The sequence below is a fragment of the Rhinolophus sinicus genome, chromosome 14, assembly GCF_057876585.1.
Source record: "Rhinolophus sinicus isolate RSI-liver-muscle chromosome 14, RSI-T2T, whole genome shotgun sequence".
NCBI lineage: Eukaryota > Metazoa > Chordata > Mammalia > Chiroptera > Rhinolophidae > Rhinolophus > Rhinolophus sinicus.
Genome location: NC_142514.1, coordinates 163,091,428 through 163,110,697, shown reverse-complemented (window position 1 = coordinate 163,110,697; position 19,270 = coordinate 163,091,428). Strand labels below are relative to the sequence as shown.

At 39.4% G+C, this 19,270-nt stretch overlaps 1 protein-coding gene across 1 annotated transcript in view; it reads left to right on the top strand.

Moving 5' to 3' along the window:
- The window catches only part of DCDC1 (doublecortin domain containing 1), a 382,580-nt gene extending 364,006 nt beyond the window's left edge, over positions 1 to 18,574 (top strand). The window contains exons 38-40 of the mRNA XM_088789501.1: positions 3,338 to 3,488; positions 6,023 to 6,132; positions 17,359 to 18,574. Of these exons, the coding sequence (XP_088645627.1) occupies positions 3,338 to 3,488; positions 6,023 to 6,132; positions 17,359 to 17,385 (288 nt within the window). The 3' untranslated portion in view covers positions 17,386 to 18,574. The remainder of the gene's footprint in view (positions 1 to 3,337; positions 3,489 to 6,022; positions 6,133 to 17,358) is intronic.
- The last annotated feature ends 696 nt before the right edge of the window (positions 18,575 to 19,270 follow it).

The following is a 19,270-nucleotide window of genomic DNA, read 5'->3' as shown; positions in this document are numbered from 1 at the left end:
TCACATTTAAAAATAATTGTTATTCCTAGTTCGTTTTGCTATTGGGATGATTTCCCCCCACTATATTTTCTAAACACCTATTTTTGGTGAACAACAACAAAAACACAATTGATGCTTTATAATTTATTTTATGCTTGGCCACTTTATTAAGCATTCTTCTTTTTGTTACTAATTTCTCATTTGAGTCACTTAAATTTTCTAAGAATGAAATCATAATAAATTCATTAATCATGATGGTGATGATTTTGCTTATTCTTTAGGAAACTATTTCTCTTATTCTGAATTTATGTTTTATTACACTGGTTATAATCATAAAAATAAATACTATTAACAAAGGGAAAAATAAGAAATGGTATCTTTTGCCCACGTGAATAACTAGAAAGTTAGAATGATTTGATTTTTCTTTTCCTTGCCCATGGTTCTTTTTGTTGATATTTTATATTTTTACTTTATTTTTTCCCCATGAAGACTTATTTTAAAATTTTTAATTCATTTATTTTTCTGACTATTTTTGTAACAGTTTTAATCATGTTCTAGCAGTCTTGCTGCTTAATATTAGTAATTTTGTATTATGGTTTTCCCGTAGTGAAAGAATTTCATTCATTTCTTAATAGCCTAAAATGTATGTGTGTAATATGTTTCTGAATTTTTTTATATATGAGGATATCATTTTTTTCCTATAACCAAAGTAATAATTTAGGTGGATACGAAATTCTTATGTTAAAACTTTTCCCCTTAAAATTTTCCTAGATTATACTCCACTTTCTTCAGTGTTCATTGTTGCAGAAAACAGGACTAAACATAACTGAATTTTCCCCGATGTCTGAAGTTCATACTTTTCACCAAGTTAAATTTAAATGTTAGTCTTTTTTTTTTTTTTTTTTTTTTTTCATTAACTTTGACTTATTACATGAACCTATTTGATCTGAAGATATGGGCCCTTATTTGGGACAGGAAATTTTTCTTCTATATATTTATTTTTTTATAATTAAGTTTAATTTATTTTGGATTCTTCTCCAGTAATACCAATAATGTATAAGTTTAATATAGGATGTCTTGACATTCTTATAGACATTTGCCTTTCTCTGATAAATCTTATGTCTTATTTTTTCTCTATACCCTATGAGATTGCTTTCAACTTAGTCCTCCCTAATACTGATTTGAGTCTGCTTTGCTCTGCTTCTAAGATAGATTTTAATTATGCTATTAGAGTCTTTTATTTCCTTACCTTCTCTCCTCTTCTCATTCAGCTCTCTATTCATACCAATTTGAAACCCTGTTTCTTCTCTTATTAGCTGTGTGACCTTGGTTATGATATTTAAACACTCTGTTCTCCATTTTTCTCATCGACAAAAGAAGGATAATAGTTATTTCCATAGAATGAAATTAAATTATCCTTGGAAACTTTTAGAAAAGTTCCTAGCTCATAGAGATGTGGGCCATAAAATGTATGTAGCCCATAAATTTTAGCTGCTATATTTGTTACTGTTGCCATCATCATCACCATCATCATCATCATCATCATCAGTCGTCATCATCGTCACCATCATCATCATCACCATCATCATCATCATCGTCATCATCATCATCACCATCATCATCATCATTCATCAGTCGTCATCATCATCATCACCATCATCATCATCATCATCATTCATCAGTCGTCATCATCATCACCATCATCATGATCATCAGTCGTCATCACCATCATCATCATCATCGTCGTCGTCATCATCATCATCATCATCATCATCATCTCTGCCATGCTCCCTTTCTTTAAGCTATTGTCATCTAATTTCTGTGTGTGTGTGTGTGTGTGTGTGTGTGTGTGTGTTTATGAAAGTCATATTTCATTTACTTTTGGGGGAACACAGCACAGATACTTGCTAAAATGTACTCTGCTGTAAATCTTTTTCTAAACTTCACATTGAGTATAATGTACTTCTTTCTATTGTTGTAGAATATTTTCATAAGGCTCGTATTGTTGCTGTTGTTCATTTCTCTATTTATACCTCTTTGTACAGGGTATAATTTCTTGACAGTAGACAGGACAGATTATTTCTCTTTGGTTCCCCTATATTTTCCCTTGGGAGCCATAAGGATTCTCCCCTCAATCTTAGTGGGAGGGCTGGTTCATACGCACAGTATTTAGTCAAATTGCTGCTGACTGGCTGACATTTAGCAGGAGAGGTAGGGCTGCATTTAACATCATTTTCCTGCTGCTCTTTTCTGACTATCCCACTCTACAGAGGGGAATGTGTTCTTGGATAATTTTAGTTATTATTCAATTCATTCCTTTGCTCAAAATAGCAGGTGAAAACTGCATCTGAGCATTGCATTGTCTCATCACTCTCGTCTTGCTTCATGTTACTGATTCATTTACCAGATGCAAGATGGCCTGTGTCCGGTATTGCCCCCTGTCAGTCTGCATTGTTGTGATTTGTAGCCCCTAAACAGATCTAAAAAAGAAGTATTAATGGTGATTTGGAGCTGATGTGGACCTGTCTCCTGTATTTTGAAGGAACAGGTGTATGGCCTGTATGATAGGTGAAAGTCATATAGGTAGGTGTGTAGAAACCTCTTACTTTCTTCCTGCGTGCTTTCATTATTTAGTCTTAAAGTCTTATTCACACTTTAATGGAACTGCCTTTAGGGGTCTGGCAGCATGTTGACCAATCTTTCTAGTACTGTTGACACTTTGCATCTGCACATGTGTTTTTATTAGGAATATTTCAAGGAAAATTGAGAGAAATTGAATAAGGCCCCTCCAGATAGATTTTAAATGTACCCAGTTAAAAAAAGAAAAAAAGGACTTCTTAATTGTAGAATTACGGAGTCAGAGAGGTCTTAGACCAAAACTTTTATTTTATGTAGATTATATAGAGACTCTTTCGCAGGGAAGTTGCCTGAGTTGTCTGAGGTCAAACAGAGGCCAGAGCCCAGGTCGCCTCACCTCTAGGCCAGTGCGTTTGTTCTTCTAGTTCCTTGCTTGTTCAGGGGAAAAAAAAAATAGGCTATTCTAACAAGTGCGGATTCTCAAGCCAGAGCTGTTCCTATTTATGCATTTCTTAAATAGCAAGAAGTCTTTTTTCCGCATGGAAAACTGTAGAACTGAAAGAAAACGTCTACCAAGCAACACTTACACTCCTCAGTGTTCCAGCACTGAGGGAAATTTCTTGTGTCCTTCTTCCCATTTCCTTCTATACCTCTTTCTAACACTCATAAGTAAAATGAATGTTCAAATCAGTGTAATAGTTCTCTTAAAAGAGTTGATTCTTTAGTACTCAATTATGTTGCGTCAAACCATCTTCCGTATGTCCGTCCCTTTGTGTTTCAGCTGCTAGATGACTGCTCCTCTCGTCTCAAAATGGTCCACCCAGCCAGAACACTGTACACCCCAAATGGAGAGCCGATCCAGTCGTGGGATGACATAGAGCGAGACATGGTCATCTGTGTGTCCACGGGACATGGCTTTATAACCCAAAAAGGTACGGGTGACAGTTTCTTTTCCATCGAGTTTCTGAAGAAATAAAGCATTCAGTCTTTTTTTGCAAAGAGCTTGCTTACTCAATTTTATATCCCATTATGATTTTCAGTAACTGCCCTCCTCTGTACTTTTCTACCCCATATTACTAAAGTTAAATTTATATACTTATATGCTGGCACCTCACTGTTGACACTGTTTACTCTAAAAAATTCAGTGAATGTTATGTTAGTTTTGAGCCTTATCCAAGGGGCCTATTTGCAGAAATTCTAAAGGGCCTAATCTGAAGGTATTTCCTTAACGTGAACCCGGAGGAAAGTGAGGCTCCACTGACTTCCTACTTTTCAAGTTATTTAAAACTTAATGTTTTATTAATAGCAACTATTCAGTTTGCAGGTTTCCTTTCTTGAGTAATAAGTAAATATATGCTCGTTTTATCATCTTGTCTGTTCCTTGATAATTTTCTTTGATAAATCATAGCAGTGGAAAAGAACATGTATTTGTTTTTAAACCAACTCTTGTCCGGTATCCTATTTATCCTGAAGAATTTAAAGCCCTTTTCTGTAAGTAAGCATGTATTAGCAAAGACATAATTTTTAGAAAATTCTGAAGAACATTGGTATCACTTTAAAGGAAATTAAATAGGTTGGGAAATGAGTTACCTAGGAGTCCTAAAATAATAAAGCTAGATTACTCTTTTAAAATGTTTCCGTACATTATTATTACTACCTTATATATAAGGTATGTAAACCAAAAGCTTTTAAAACAGCTGTAATCATATCTTCACATTTAGCCCAGAAGGGACAAAAGACTGGGAATGAAGATGAAAAAGCAGAAAAACAGGCATTTATTGGGATGCCCAGCACTGTTCTGAGGGAAGCTATGACTATTCCTCCATCACCTTCCTATGTTAAGGAAGAGCCTCCAATCTTTGTATTCTTTGTGTTCTGTTGTCCTAATCACTCAGCGTTACGCGGCCCCCCAGCTCTTACTATGTGATTACTTAGAACACACCAAGGGTGGGGTTCTTATCATCAGCAAGTATTAGTTGACAGCGTTCTGTTTTCCCGAAGTGCATAGCTCATAGAAGAAATCTGTCAGGGTTCCTTCCCTGAAAGAGGTTTCAGTCTGATTAAGTACATGAACCCACTTGCAATATTACAGTACGATTGAATAGTAAGCCAACCAGTGGTGAAGGAGGAGGTCCTTTCCAAGTGCCTTCATTACTTCTGCTTAATCTTTCATACTCTTGGGATGGCCTTCTGTTGTCTGCACCCCGCCCTGCGGGCCTCACTGTGTTCATTGGGCCTTTCTGTTCAATGAAGCTAATTGTGCTTCGGGCACCCTAGCCAAAAGGATATCCAAAATACAGTGAGAAATGCAGGCCGCTTTCCCAGAAGCAAGCTTGTTACCAGGAAAAACTGTGAAGGGAAGAGAGAAAACGAGAAATGCAAATATTATTCTCCCCACCCTTTTCCTCCATGTTAGCGCTGTGGACCTGTGACAAGACTGTGTAGACAAACGTACATTTTTGCATCTTCATTTCTGTAACCGCATGGATGGCTATGATGTGAAAGTTGAATTTTTTTCCCCTATGAAAGCAGGTCCCTATATTACCTTCATATTCTGAAAGTGTCAGTGGTTTTCCACAATTGTCTGAATTCTTTCCAGGAAGTGACATATGTTCTAGAAAATCTGATTGATAGCAGACTTTTAATTTAGTTGTTCTTTAGAGACATATTTTACTATATGAGTGCCATGTTACTCTTGTTTTTTTTTCCTGAAGTAGTTAAGTTAGAAATAATTATTTAGTAGAAATCTAAATATTCAGAATGTTTTTAAAAAAGAGAAAAAGAGAGAAATAAATGTATTTATTAAGAGACATTTAATTAATCATTTCTCTGATAATTTTTCTGTGACTTTCTGTCTTAATGTAGTAGAAAAATAAGACAGCCTGAGAGTTTCAAAACTAAACACTATGTAAAAACAAAAAACTATATAATAACTATATAATAACACTATAAATAACTATGTTAGGTGTATTTTATGTACTGCAATGTAAAAACATTTAGCATGTGGAAGTTAGTCATCAAAGAATCACATTGGGATTTTGAAAAATGAATTTGTTTTGGCAAAACAAATCAGACACTGTTAGAATGGTTTCTTTCACACAAACCCCACCAAAATTAAAAGAGTGCTTTATGCCTTTTGTCATGAGATCTGAACACTGTTCTCACTGCTGTGTTTACCATGTTTTCAGTGGGTTCAATTTTCAGACCATTGGAGGTTAGCTTTCAATTCAGGCTTTCTAAAAAGCCTGGAAAGAAGCTCTTTCTAGCAACTGCCAGTCTGTAAAAATCCAAAGAATGTTAATACATATCTGGTGTGATAAGCAAGTCAAGTGTGTAATGAGAGAGTCCAGCGTGGGAGTCGAGGATTTCTGAGGGAATTTCAAGTGTTTCATTACCCTGGACTTTTAATTGTTTACATTGTTTCAGGTCTCAAAATAATTTTCTTTTCTTCTTCTCTTTTAAACAGAGTTAAAGCAACTGATGGAGGTCAGAGCAAATTATGCCCGAATCCGAAGGCAGCAGGGCCCTGAAGCCACAGATATTGTGGTGTCTCCATCCGAGAAGCTGCGGTGTCTGGTACGTCCTCACTGTTCCTAGCAGAGCCATCACACTTTGTGTTGTATTTTGCAGGTATAGCCCATATGTATATTCTCATACACTTGCTATGATGTGATTATTAGCCATCCTTTTTAGTTTTCTGCAGACTCTTTAAAAAGTTTTTACACTTCACATTTTATGGAGAGTGGCATTTGATGCCTCAAATCTACTCTTGGAAAGGCAACAAAACTAGACAAAGCAATGCCTGTAAATAACTATGTTAGGTGTATTTTCTTCCAAGGGAAAAAAGAAAACTACTAGTTATTACTGAAAAATAATTTAGTGGGGTAAAATAATATATATATGTGTGTGTGTGTATGTGTGTATAAATATATATATATACATATATACATATATATGTATATATATTATATATATATAAGTTATATATATATATATATATATATATATATATATATATAAATAAAATAGTCTTTTTGACCACGTAACGTTAAATTTGACTCAGACTCAGCCACCATATTTTCCAAACATCCATGTTAAAATACTCCATTTATGAATGAAAATGAAATGGCCGATGGCCACCGAATGCCACGTGAATTGATCTTCCCTCCTCCAATTCCCCCTCAGTTTGGCCTGTAGTGACAGTGCAGGGCTTGGTGGGGCACAGATAGATGTTGTCACAAGGGTGAAGCTGGGTAATTCCTGGCATCAGCTCAGTAACCAAAAGTCATAGACTGTGTCCTCAATACAGAAACTCTGGAAGAGGATCTATGCACTATTGGAAGGAAAAGCCATGTAATGATTTTTGTGTGTGTGAGTTGTTTTATAAAGGGATCAAGGGATATTTTTAACAATCTCAGGTATCAATCCTACAGGAAGAAAGGACCTTACCTGTCAATTTCTTCCCGCCATGAAGAAAGAATCATTTTTTTGTTTGTTTGTAATAGCAGTGACAAATCAGAATTTGGTTTCTGGTCCTAGTGGAAAATTTCCAGAGAAATGTTCTTTTTCTCTCTCCTCTTCTGAAAGCCCTTCACAGCTCTGTCTGAATATAAATTGCAGCCTGGCTAGGTGTGTACAGAATGGCTCAGCTGGGCTCACTCCTCAACCCCCCACTTTAATGTGATGCTGGAAAGCAGTAGATCATTTCTACTGAAGGGGGCTCTTGGTAATTGCTGCAAAAGGCCCTGTATTTACTCTCAGTCTGCAAATCAGTAGGGCTGCATGAATAAATTCCTACTGCCTCCAATGCTGCTAAAAGCAGTGCACGTGGAGGTGAAATTTCACAAGTTACATCCACAACAATTTGCCCTTTTGCAGACAGTTTCCCTCCGTGTTGTGCTACATTAGAGATGCAAAGGCATTCCAGAACAGCTTTGTGACGTGTAGGAAAAAAAGATCGCAGGGGACCCCCATTTTGCTTTTTGTTTTTATTTTATTTTATGTATTTTATTTTATTTTATTATTTTATTTTAACAAGAAAGTCGAAATGAAAAGAGTTAAGGAATATACTTCCGGTCAGAAAGTGGACCAACCATGTTCTTAACCCGCCGGGCCTCTCCTTAGAATGACTGGCTCACCATCCCATACACACAGAGTTTTTTAATTTGTGGCTTCAAAATTCCTTGAAAACAAAGACATTTCTCTGGGTGCAAAAGTGCCCATCATTTTGCTGCCAAGGAGAAGTTGATTTGCTATGAAAATGGCATAATTTCACCCTGGATCAAATGTGCAAATTCCTGTGAAGTCTTCACGGTTGCATGTGAATATGCCTGAAGCGAAAATTGGTAATATCACACAATGCTATCTCAAGCACCAGGAGACATGAGGCAAAACTCTTAACTGAACTTTTCTATTACTAGTAAATGGGGTTTTAGAGGTAATATAACAGTCATCAACACATCACATTTTACCAGCAAGGCAGCGACACTTACTTTGTTGATGACGGCCAGCCCAGAGTAGCTGGGCCATTCATAGCCACTTTTACCTTAGACTAAGAACAGCCCCTCTCTTTCCTTATTATTCACCTTCCTGTTTGGTTGGCTGGAAGGTGGACTGGGGAGCAGTTACTCTACCTTTAGCAAGGACTCTAGGAGAAGACTATTGCAATTCTGTTCAGCCCTCCTGGGCTTTTAATAAACCCAGTAATTTCCTTTGGGGACATGTTTATCAAATTTGAATCAGCCTCATATGTATAAGTCACATTTCAATATTTTTCTATCAACTGGAAACCATTTATTATTAAATACTATAGCAACCATCCTCAAGTCCAAGGCTTTCTCCAGAAATTTATTTCCTGCTGGTTCACAAACACCCGTAAGGTGATCCAGATGTTAATGAACAGCGCACCAACATTTCTGATTGTCCTCAGAAGGAGGAATTTTCTGGATGTTTCTGCCCCACTGCTAGCTTTGGTTGCCTGATTACGTGTTGGAGTGAAGTGGCATGTTTCTGAGCAAGCTAACTAAAAACACTGTGCCTGAAAGTTTGACAGACATTGTGAGATTAGCCAATGGCATTTATAAATAAGGAGCATTTTATCTGTGTGCTTATATCAGCTTTATAAAACAGGACATATTAGTAATGATTCAGAAGATAGAGGTAGTTTCGTAGAGCGATAACCATGAATTTCCATTTTTTTCCCCTGGATTATTCATAATAACTAAATAATTTTTTGTGTGAGTCAAGAAGACAAAGCAACAAACAAACAACGACAATGAAAGGCAAACATAAATCTGTTCTCTTTCACGACAATCATTTAGAGATTGTGGCCAGTAGCTGTTGCAGCGTTTGTGGACTAACCTTTAACAATTGCCTAGGTGTGCTCAGTGGCACTGAGATTTGTTCACCAAGGCAGCCAGTGTTTTCTAGCATCATTTGGAAGAGAGCGATCAAAGCTCACAGGTCTGTGTTATTCTAAATTGCCACAAAATCAGATGCAAATATCCAGTTAAGTGGAATTTGGGCCTGATGATGCTCCTCGGATGTTTTTATTAAATCAGTGGCTCCAGTTCCCTTCGGTTGCAGAGCACATCTCAGCCCCTCCTACGGGTAGGTAAGCAGAAAGAAAGAGCAGCAGCTTTCTTCTCAACACAATAAACTAGAATTCTGCATAACCGGCCCGGTTTGGGGCTGCTTGGCCAGAAGCAACTGCAGAGCAAGATCAACAAAGACCACTTAGGCGCGTGCTGATGAAAGTAAATGGACCCACTGGGTGACTGGGGGTGTTCAGTGGGTGTCTGCTGCCGGCTATAGTATTTTCTAATTCTCCGAGTCTGTAATATGAAACTACTATCAATAGGCTGTCACCCTGTACCATATGTGCAAATAGAAATATATGAGGAGAGAGGACGTGCTTATGCCCAGGGTGCAACTGGGTTGGGGGAGGGAGGAAGAAAGGAGACAGGAAATTATATTTATATGACAAGTAAAACGGTGATTCCGAATTGGATGTGCTATCACTCATTGTCGGCTGTATCCCTGTGCTGGTTTAGGGATAGATATACGGTGCAGTCAACCGCCGGATCCATTAGGTCCTGGCTTATCAGTCCGAGAAGTTTCAAACGTGGGAATCAATAGTGAGGTTTTAGCCTGGGTGTGGATGCTCAAGGTCAACTCTGTCAGAACAACTGAGACAGCCGGGCAGTCAGTCTCAAGGTACCACCGGCCAGCAGCTGTTTTAAAGGAAATTGCCCACAGGCGGCCTCTCCGTAAGCAACCCTGCAGACTGTGCTGGAGAGGAAAGGAGGAGAGGAAGGAACCCTTAGAACTGCTAGGGTTATTGCCCCCCTCGTATAAGGTTTGATTCTATCTCTTTTTTCATTTTCGCCCCTCTTTCCCCTCTTCCTTCCTTTCTTTCACACCTTGCATTTGGGCCTTCTCGTCTCAGCCTTCCTTGCAATTTCTCGTCTAAGGGCCGTTAGATCCCATCTTTTATGTTAAAAACAACCGTCCCCGGAGCCATTTGTGGATCAGTAAGGGTGCTTTCTTAATACACTTCTCAGAGTTGAATGTTCCCAGGCAGCAGCTGTGGAGTTTGATGGAATGCAGAGTCCCAGGCCCGACTGAAAGCTCCTTGCTCTGAACACCTGAGGTGGGGGCAGGGGCTGAGCATTTAAGATGCCCCTGGTATGGAGAGTGCTAGCTGAGCACACTGAGAAACTGGCTCAGGAGTTTGTGACTGACAGCTGGGCGTGACCGGAAGCTCTCAGTACCAGTTTACAGAATGCTTGTGGACTGGAACACTTCCCCTTGCCTTTGTGCTCAGCGGCTATGAAGACAGAGAATCACTTGCTGTGTGTGTGAGGGTTTGAGTCTAAATGTCCTCATGTTTTCTCATCACCATTTCCTGGAGAAATAATGGAAATGTTCTTGGGTCGGGACAAACCACCCAGAGCTTGTAACCAGGACCCAGATATTGTAGGTGAAACACGTGAGTTTGAGGTGGGGAAGCTTCCCCTGTTAATTAAGCTGCTTTCAGTGCTGATAAAAGTCTTCCTATTTTAAAGGTCACAAGAATAATGCCAGGGCTAGAATATATATATATATATATATATATATATATATATATATATATATATATATATATATATATATATATATATATAGTTATTTTGAGGGTGGGGGAAAGAGCTTCCTGGAGTTTTCTCATGCATTTTTTTATGTGTAAAGAGAAAGAGCTTTAGAACAGGCACCAGGGTCCTATTTGCCGAAGTGACCTTTCTCCAGTGAAAGAGCTTCTTGTTAGATGGGAGGCTAGAACCTCTCTGTTCCATGTTTGCTCTAAGTCTAGTTTATGTAGAAGCCTGAGCCACCCGCATCCCTGGCGGGCTCCTCTAACAGTGTGAAACTCCGCAGGCTGTTATTTCAGTTCAGTAACATGTGCTCTTAGAAATGATAATTTTGAAGATCGTTTTCTCGCCCCATAAATGAAATCCATATAGGTTGAGAGACAGACACTTTCCTTAGAAGACAGAAAATGCAAATAAAATAGTTTTTTTTTAGGAACTAGTCATATATAAATATAGCCAGGTGCTCACTGTTCTGGGTGCTGGGCACGCAAAGGTGAATGCAATCGGTGTGTGGCTACTTGGATGGTGCAGACACCACAAATGCTGGAGTAACAGGTATGAGGTGAAGTGTAGGGGAAGGAGATGAGCTGGATTCTGAAGGGCCTTGTAGGTCCTGCCAAGGCATTTGAATTTTTCTTTTTTAAGTGCAGTGGGCAGCCATGAAAGGGCCTGTCTGTCCAAATGGCCACCCAGTAAGTCTGCCATTCCCACTCTTGACTTCCCCATTTCTCTGGGCTTCTTGCTTCTTCCATGAATTTTCTGCTTCTTCACGGGCTCTTCTGTTCTATGCTGAGATGCTCGCATGCCTACTTACAGTTTCTGCTGCTTCATGGCTTCTGTTTTCTGCCTTCTCTTTATATTTCTTTTGGCTCCAGAGCCACACGACCATCTGAATTACAGTTTTTATGTCTTCTAATGGAGGATTGAATGGCTGGAGGCCACCAGTAGCTGCCTTAGACTCATTTCTTCAGATTAGGGTGTCAGGGTGTCAGGGATCACGTGATACAAAGCACAGCTTGGCTGTGTAAGCAGTGGTGTGGGTTGATCTTTCCTTAGGTCCCTGTGGACATGATTGCCATTCGGGGCTCCATGGCATTTTTGGTATAGACCCCTAGTCCTGCCATTGTTATGGTCCTTATCTCCCGTCACCACTGAGGGATGAAATTAGCAGTGGACTCAGCTGGGCTGTCACTATCCCTCTTCAGCCATGAGAGGCTTGCCCTTGGGTGCATCTTCAAAACTGACCCTGATGGGGTAACCTTGGGGATCTTTGCTATACAGGTGACACAAACTTGAGGTTGAAATGTATGACTTTGGTTACAATATCAGAATGGATACCATTTGGACTCCCAAGTTACACTTGTGAACGCAAGCATATCCGAGAATGTGGATCTTGCATATATATCCCAGCAAAACTCAAGACACTCTGGCATCAGGCAATTTTTCCAAATCAATTTGGAATGCCAAAACCTTTTTATTAGACCTTTCTTTGCCTTTTGTTCAATGCAGTCGTTTTGATAGGCTGAGTTCCGTTGTGGAGTTTGATTTTTTTTTGTTACCATCTCGCCCTCTCCCGAGGGAGGCCAGACTGGCTAACAACTTTCTTAATGTGCTTTGAAGTTGTTTAGTTATACTGTTTTATTTCAGATTGTTGCTCACATGGATAATACCGATGGTTATCTTTATTTTGTATTTATTTTTTATCATTCACATTCTTTTTAAATTTATGGGAGTGACATTGGTTAATAAAATTATGTAGGTTTCCAATATACAATTCTATAATACATCATCTGTATATTGCATTGCATGTTCACCACCCAGAGTCAGTTCTCCTTCTACCACCATATACTTGACCCCCTTTTCTCTTTTCTACCTCCCTCTTGCCCTTTTTCCCTCTGGTAACCACTAAACTGTTTTCTGTGTTTATGAGTTTTTTGTTTGTTTGTTTGTCTTGTTCATTTGTTGCTTTCAGTTTTATATTCCATATAAGAGTGAAATCATATGGTTCTCAACTTTTTCTGTCAGACTTATTTCGCTTAGCATGATAATCTCTAGATCCATCCATGTTGTCACAAATGGTACTATTTCATCTTTTCTTATGGCAGACTTGTATTCCACTGTGTACATATACCACTTCTTCTTTATCCACTCATCTACGGAAGGACACTCTGGTTGTTTCCATGTCTTGGCCACCATGAATAATGCTGCAGTGAACATAGGGGTACATATATCTTTACGGATAAATGTTTTTGGATTTTTGAGGTAGATGCCCAGAAGAGGGATTGGTGGGTCATATGGGAATTCTATTCTTAATTTTTTGAGGAAATTCCGTACTATTTTCCACAGTGGCTGCACCATTTTACATTCTCACCAGCAGTGTATGAGGGTTCCTTTGTCTCCACAGCCTCTCCAACACTTGCTATTACTTGTCTTGTTGATGATAGCCATTCTAACAAGTGTGAGGTGTTATCTCATTGTGGTTGTGATTTGCATTTCCCTAATAGCTAGTGAAGTTGAATATCTTTTCATAATACTGATGGCTCTGTAACTCATCAGTGTATACCCCCAGCCTTGCTCTACTCCAATTGTTTATCCAAGTTGTAGCCAAAATGATCTGTCTAGAATAAAAAACATATTGTGTTACCCTCTTGTTTAAAAACTTTCAGGGACCTTACATTGTCATCAAAATAAAGAACAGACTCCTCCCTGTGGTACCCAATGATCTTGGGAATATTGGGCCCCCCAAGCCCTGCAGCCTCAGTTTTCACACCCCTTTGCTCACAGAAATCTGCATCCCACTCACCGTAAATGTTCCCTCAATTTCTCCCAAATCGTGTGTTGTCTCTCACTTCCTTTGCATGTTCTCTTCCTCCTGCTTTCTCAGGAAATTGTCCCTGAGTACTGCCCACACCCAGCTCTGTAGAAGCTTCCTTCATATGTCCCTGTGTCCCCCTGTTTACTTTGGCTCACCACTGTTGACATATTCTTTCTTTTACTCATCTATAAACTCCTTGAAAGTAAGGCCAGGCTTTCAAACCTGTATTCCCAGTATCTGCATATTGCTTACCATATAGTATACATTAGTGAATATTTCTTGAATGAATCTAAAATTTAGGGTAACTGGTTTAAAAAGGTACCAGCTTTTTAACATAGAAATTGAATCAGAGTCTGATTTTTTTTTTTTTTTGATGGAACTTTCTTCTCCTCACATGCATTGTTATGGAGTGAATATTTTTGTGCCCCCAATACTCATATATTAAAATCCTATGCCCCAATGTGATGGTATAGGGAAGTGGGGTCTTTTGAGGTAATTAGGATTAGATGAGGTCAAGGATGGAGCCCTCATGAATGGGATTCTTGCCCTTACAAGAGTCATAAGCGAGCTTCCTTCCTCTGCTCTCCTCGCTGCCATGTGAGGATGCAATGAGAAGTCCACAGTCCACAACCCAGCAGAGGGCCCTCACCGGAACCCAACCATGCTGGCACCCTGACCAGGAACTTCCAAGCTCCAGACCTATGAGAAATTAATTTCTGTTGCTTCTAGGCCTCTGGTACTTTGTTATAACAACCTAAGCTAGTACATGACTTATCACATAAATCCACAAAATATTACATAAGTTTCTTATAAAACAAGTCTTTTACTTGTTGGTAAGGCAGTAGACACTGACTAAATTTCCTTTATCACAGGGCAAACCAAAACAGTGTCGATTATGATCCCGCCTTTGCTGACTGTAATGTTCAAAACACTCCCGAGGCCTGATAGAGTGGAAAACTCTCTTCTCTCATCAGTGCCCAGATGGACCCTTTGCTCGCTGCCTCTGCTGCAGGCAGCCTGGCTTGGAAGGGAAGACATGTCACCCCCTTTCACAAGTGTGATGATTTGTGGCTGAGAAGGGAGAGCCTGCTCTCTGAACCACATGCCCCCTGGTGCAAGCAGGCTAAGGGAAGATGAATGGCATTATAAGACAGACATCTGAATGTTTCGTATTAAATTAGTCCCACAGAGCGCCCAGAATTCTCATTCCATAAATCACCAAGTAAAATAAACTCACTCCCAGGTTAGATTGCTGTGACTTTGGCCCTTGGTGTCATAGATAATCTGAGAACAGTTAAACATTTGTCTGAAATAGTAATAATTTTCAGCATATTTACTCAGTGGCATAGAGGTGACCCAGACTGATCTCTGTTGCCAGAAACAGCATGTAAATGGGAGTCAGCCAATTTAGGAGATTTCCAAGTAAGAGCTGCTGCTCCCTACCCCCTCCACCTACTTTGAAACTCCCATGAGCTCCGGAAAGGAGCTGCTCCATGCTGGGGGCAGAGATGAGCAAACTTCACTCCCTCCACAAAGTAGGTGAGGAAGCGCGCCGAAGCGACCCACCCCTTTATTAAATGCAATTGCAGCACCATTTTGAAATCCACCTGCACGTTGTCTTGGTCTAAGTATCATAGAGCTAGGAAGGACCTTGATACCACTAAAGCCACATTTCTCTTCAATGACAAAGGTTTATTCTGAGACTATTTTATAATGCATAAAATACCGTACAATACGATCCAAGGATACCTTGGATCTATTCAGGTTCTTCCGTTCCTAAACTGACACCGTGAGTGTTTGGGATCTAATAGGATGAAACATTAGACTACGGTTCATGAGACCATTCAACTCGATGCTAACTGGTTGGAGGCCCATCCTTCTGAGATCCTGTTTTGTCTTCTATAAAATGAGGAAAGTAGGCTCTTTCATCTCTAAAGTCCCATCCAACTTTAAAAGTCTGATTCTGATTTAGTAGTGCGATACAATTGGGCAACAAGAGGGACAGCAAGAATTCCAGATGACCATGGGAAGCCTAGCTCTCTGTTTGGTAGGGCCTTTCGAACAGGTGGTCACTAGGACTGGCATCCAGGTCACTTTGGCCCTCAGAAGCCCAATCCAGGTTTCATCAGAGCAGCAGAGGGAGGCCACGGCCCAGCTTAGTGGTAGCCAAGGACTAGAGGTGGTTCCTCCCAGGGGTTTGGTGTTCAAGGCCTGACTTGAGTCTTGCCTCCTGCACTATTGAGCAAGTGCTTTGGCATGAGGATCAAATAAGAAACATGGAAGGGGAGGGGCACCAATGCTGCTTTGAGTGTCTCCACGTGCCAGGCCAGCTGGACCTCTGACACTATTGTCTGTTTCATTCCATACTCATGACCATCTCCAGAAGGAGATATTTTTTGTCCTTTTCCATTTTACAAACGAGGAAGCCGAGCTTCTGAGTGGTGATAGATCTTGCCCGAAGCCACTAGCCAATAAGTGGCAGAGCTGGTATTCGAACTCAGATCTTCTTCACCTCAAAGCCTGTGCTGTTTCCATTCTACCACCCTAGAAACGCTTTATAAGTTTTCAATGCTGTAGAAGTTTCAGGCGTGGTTATTGGTAATTCTAAAATTGAGTGCACTGGATGCCTTCATCAAGGAATCACTTTATGGGTTAGGTGCTACCTGTCTGGACGATTTCCCTGATGGTGGCTAAGTTAGGCCAAGTGAGTTACCCTCAGATGCTCAACTCAAGGTGGAAGGAGCACAGCCCAGTGTGTGGCAGAGGTCCTCAGTAGCTCACCAGGACATAGCAAGCCATTGGGGGTCTCACTTCTTAGCCTAATGGCTGTATTCATTCGTGTATTAGTTGCTAGGGCTGCCATAAGAAAGTACTACAAAATGGGGGCTTAAACAACAGAAATGCATTGTCTCAGAGTTCTGGAGACTAGGTGTTGGCAGGGTTGGTTCCCTCTGGAGTGTGCATGTGTTCCATGCCTCTGCCCTAGTTTTGGTGGTCTGCAGATAATCTTTGGTGTTCTTCGACTTGTAGAATCATCACCCAGTCTCTGCCTCCATCTTCACATGGCATCCTTCCTGTGTCCCTGTCTGTGTCCAAATTTTCCATTTTCATAAAGACACCAGTCATATTGAATTAGGGGCCCACTGTACCCCAGAATGACCTTATCTTAACTAACTACATCTGCAATGATCTTATTTCCAAATAAGATCACATTCTGAGATGCTGGGGGTTAAGGCTTTGACATGTGAACTTGGGGGGAGGGGCACACAAGTCAACCCATAACAGTTGGCAAAAAAAAAAGTCCCAGCCAAGCAAGCACTTCGTCTGAGCACGAGTGCTCACCATTAAAGATCACAGCATTCTTTCTTGATGGCCTGTCTCTCTCCCTTTTATGTCTCTCTTGTTTCTTACTAACACTGAAGTCTGATATTAATGGAAAAACCATTAAAAAAAAACTATTATCCTATGAGGTAAAGTGAATGCACTCAACTGTAAAAGGAAGACTTATCGATCAATTTCAGGTAAACCTTGTTTGTCTGACACTTTGCAGCTAAGGAATGTGTTTTTATTGCCTGGCCAGATAGTTCAGATTTCCGGTCAGTCTTAGTCAAGACCCTTTTTATAACATTGATAAAATTTTATCACAGAGCTATGAAAACAAAATTAGATTTCATAACTCACATCAGGCCTTGAAAGGGATGCCTCTATAAATTTTACAAACCTTATCAAGTTTTAATGCACCTATTCTAATAAATATTTGTAAAATAGCAACTTCTGCTAAACTTCATATATATGTATGTGTGTATATAAATAAGCATATGTATATGAAAAATATACATGTTTTTCTCTATCTTATAGGAAAGAAAACTTTCTTCGCCTACTTGAAAACAGAAGCGTGTGATTGAAAGTCCAGTTATTTAGATTGCTGATCACTCTGAATTTAGGAAAATCTACTTTTGCAAAATAAATCTGTGTAGTTTATTTAAAAATTAGGTCCTAAAATTTATTCTTCAAAACAACTGGATTTTTCACAGGCGGATTTTGAAGAATTACCAACACTGATAAATCAACTATAAATGATCTATATATTCCTAATAAGACATATCAGAATCAAGGGCAATGTTAGCCATGGGGATTGTATATTCTAGAGTAATCTGTGTACACTTATAGTTTCTCCAGTGTATATCGTGGCCTGTTGGGGGAAAAAAACTTGCATATATTTTGAGCACATGTTTTGTCTCCCCAATAGGTGGTACGTACCTAGAGGGCACAGACCCTTGTTTTTTATTTACTTGGGACAGAGCTGTGCCCACAAGGACTCAAAGATAATGCCCCAAATTCCCACTGCCAGAGCAGCTTGGTGGGAAGATGAGGTTCGGCCATCTTCCACTCTTGTGCTGGACCACAAACGGACATTACAACTGTACAGCGGGAATAGAGGATCTGCTTTATAGAATTTCATTTCAGTCAGCTGTGCAGGGAATGAAATCCTCAGAGTCAAATGAAATGGACTTATAGTTGGATAATCCTTTCTGCTTTTCAGGGGCAAGAAACACTTCTCCAAATTGTGCACATGAAAAAAATGTCATCGTGTAAAGTAGGCATATTTGTAAAATATGTCTTTGATGACTATACATCTTGGTTTCAAATGCAAAGTTTAAAGAAACGTCCAAAAAATTGTGTGAAATTCCTTATAAATGAATTCACTACCTTCAGAATCTCAATAGACTGTAGTAAAGGAGTTCTCAAACTGTTTTGGTTCACAGACTCCTTCGAGATTCTTTTGAAAAGCCATAAACTTACAAAATGCACAGACAAAACATGTTTTTTAATACTTTTCCATGGGATTCACAGGCCTACCTGAAAAACATCTGTGAACGTCCAAGTGAAGAACTCCTGATATAAGAAGATATTTCTGATTTCCATAACCTTTAGGGTTTGGGGCACATAGGATCCTTCCCTCTCAATGGAAGATTTCAAAATACAAGTCAGATGAAACAGTTTCTAACTCTCACTATTGTAACATGTTATCTTGTTACATTCAAAAACAATAAACCATGATAATTTCTTACTATCTTTGTATGTAATTTTTCATCTATGAATCTTAAGTGGGAAAAGAAAAGGAAATATAAACTTCTTCAAACATTGTTGTTAATTTTGGGCATTCCTTGGAGAAAACAACTTATTACCTGGAACAAAAAAAGCTAATTAAGTTGGCATTTCTTACGATCATAAAGCCCGTTTACTTGCTGCTTTTATAAGCAGAAGGGAATACATGCTGTTTCTCTTTCGTCTGTTGGGAGAATAACAGGGAACACTGACAGCCCCAGCTTTGGGGTGAAACTCAGCAGAGGAGTGGCCGAAGATGTCTGGAGCCTACCTGGAAATCAGTCATACCTGTTCTTTGAACAACAGAGTATCTTGGGTTGGAACCCCTCCTCTACCTCCACTGCTATACTTTTAGTTACACTCATTTTTAATATAACATGGTGATGTTTCCACACGTTCAGATAACTTTCTAAGTTATCATTTTATTCTGTCATGTTGCCACTATACGTCAGTTAATTTAGTCAAAGCTTACCATACTCTCAGTCAGAAATGATGTTAAAATGCCTTTTAACTCTGTGTAAGGTACTACTTAGAAACCTCCTTAAAACTATTACATTTTTATATGAAAAATACATTGGAGTATGATTTAACGTCACTGTCCTTAGCTAGAGTTCTCAGATTAGAAAAGGACGTTGAGCGAGGAGCCGAAGACACCCTCCAA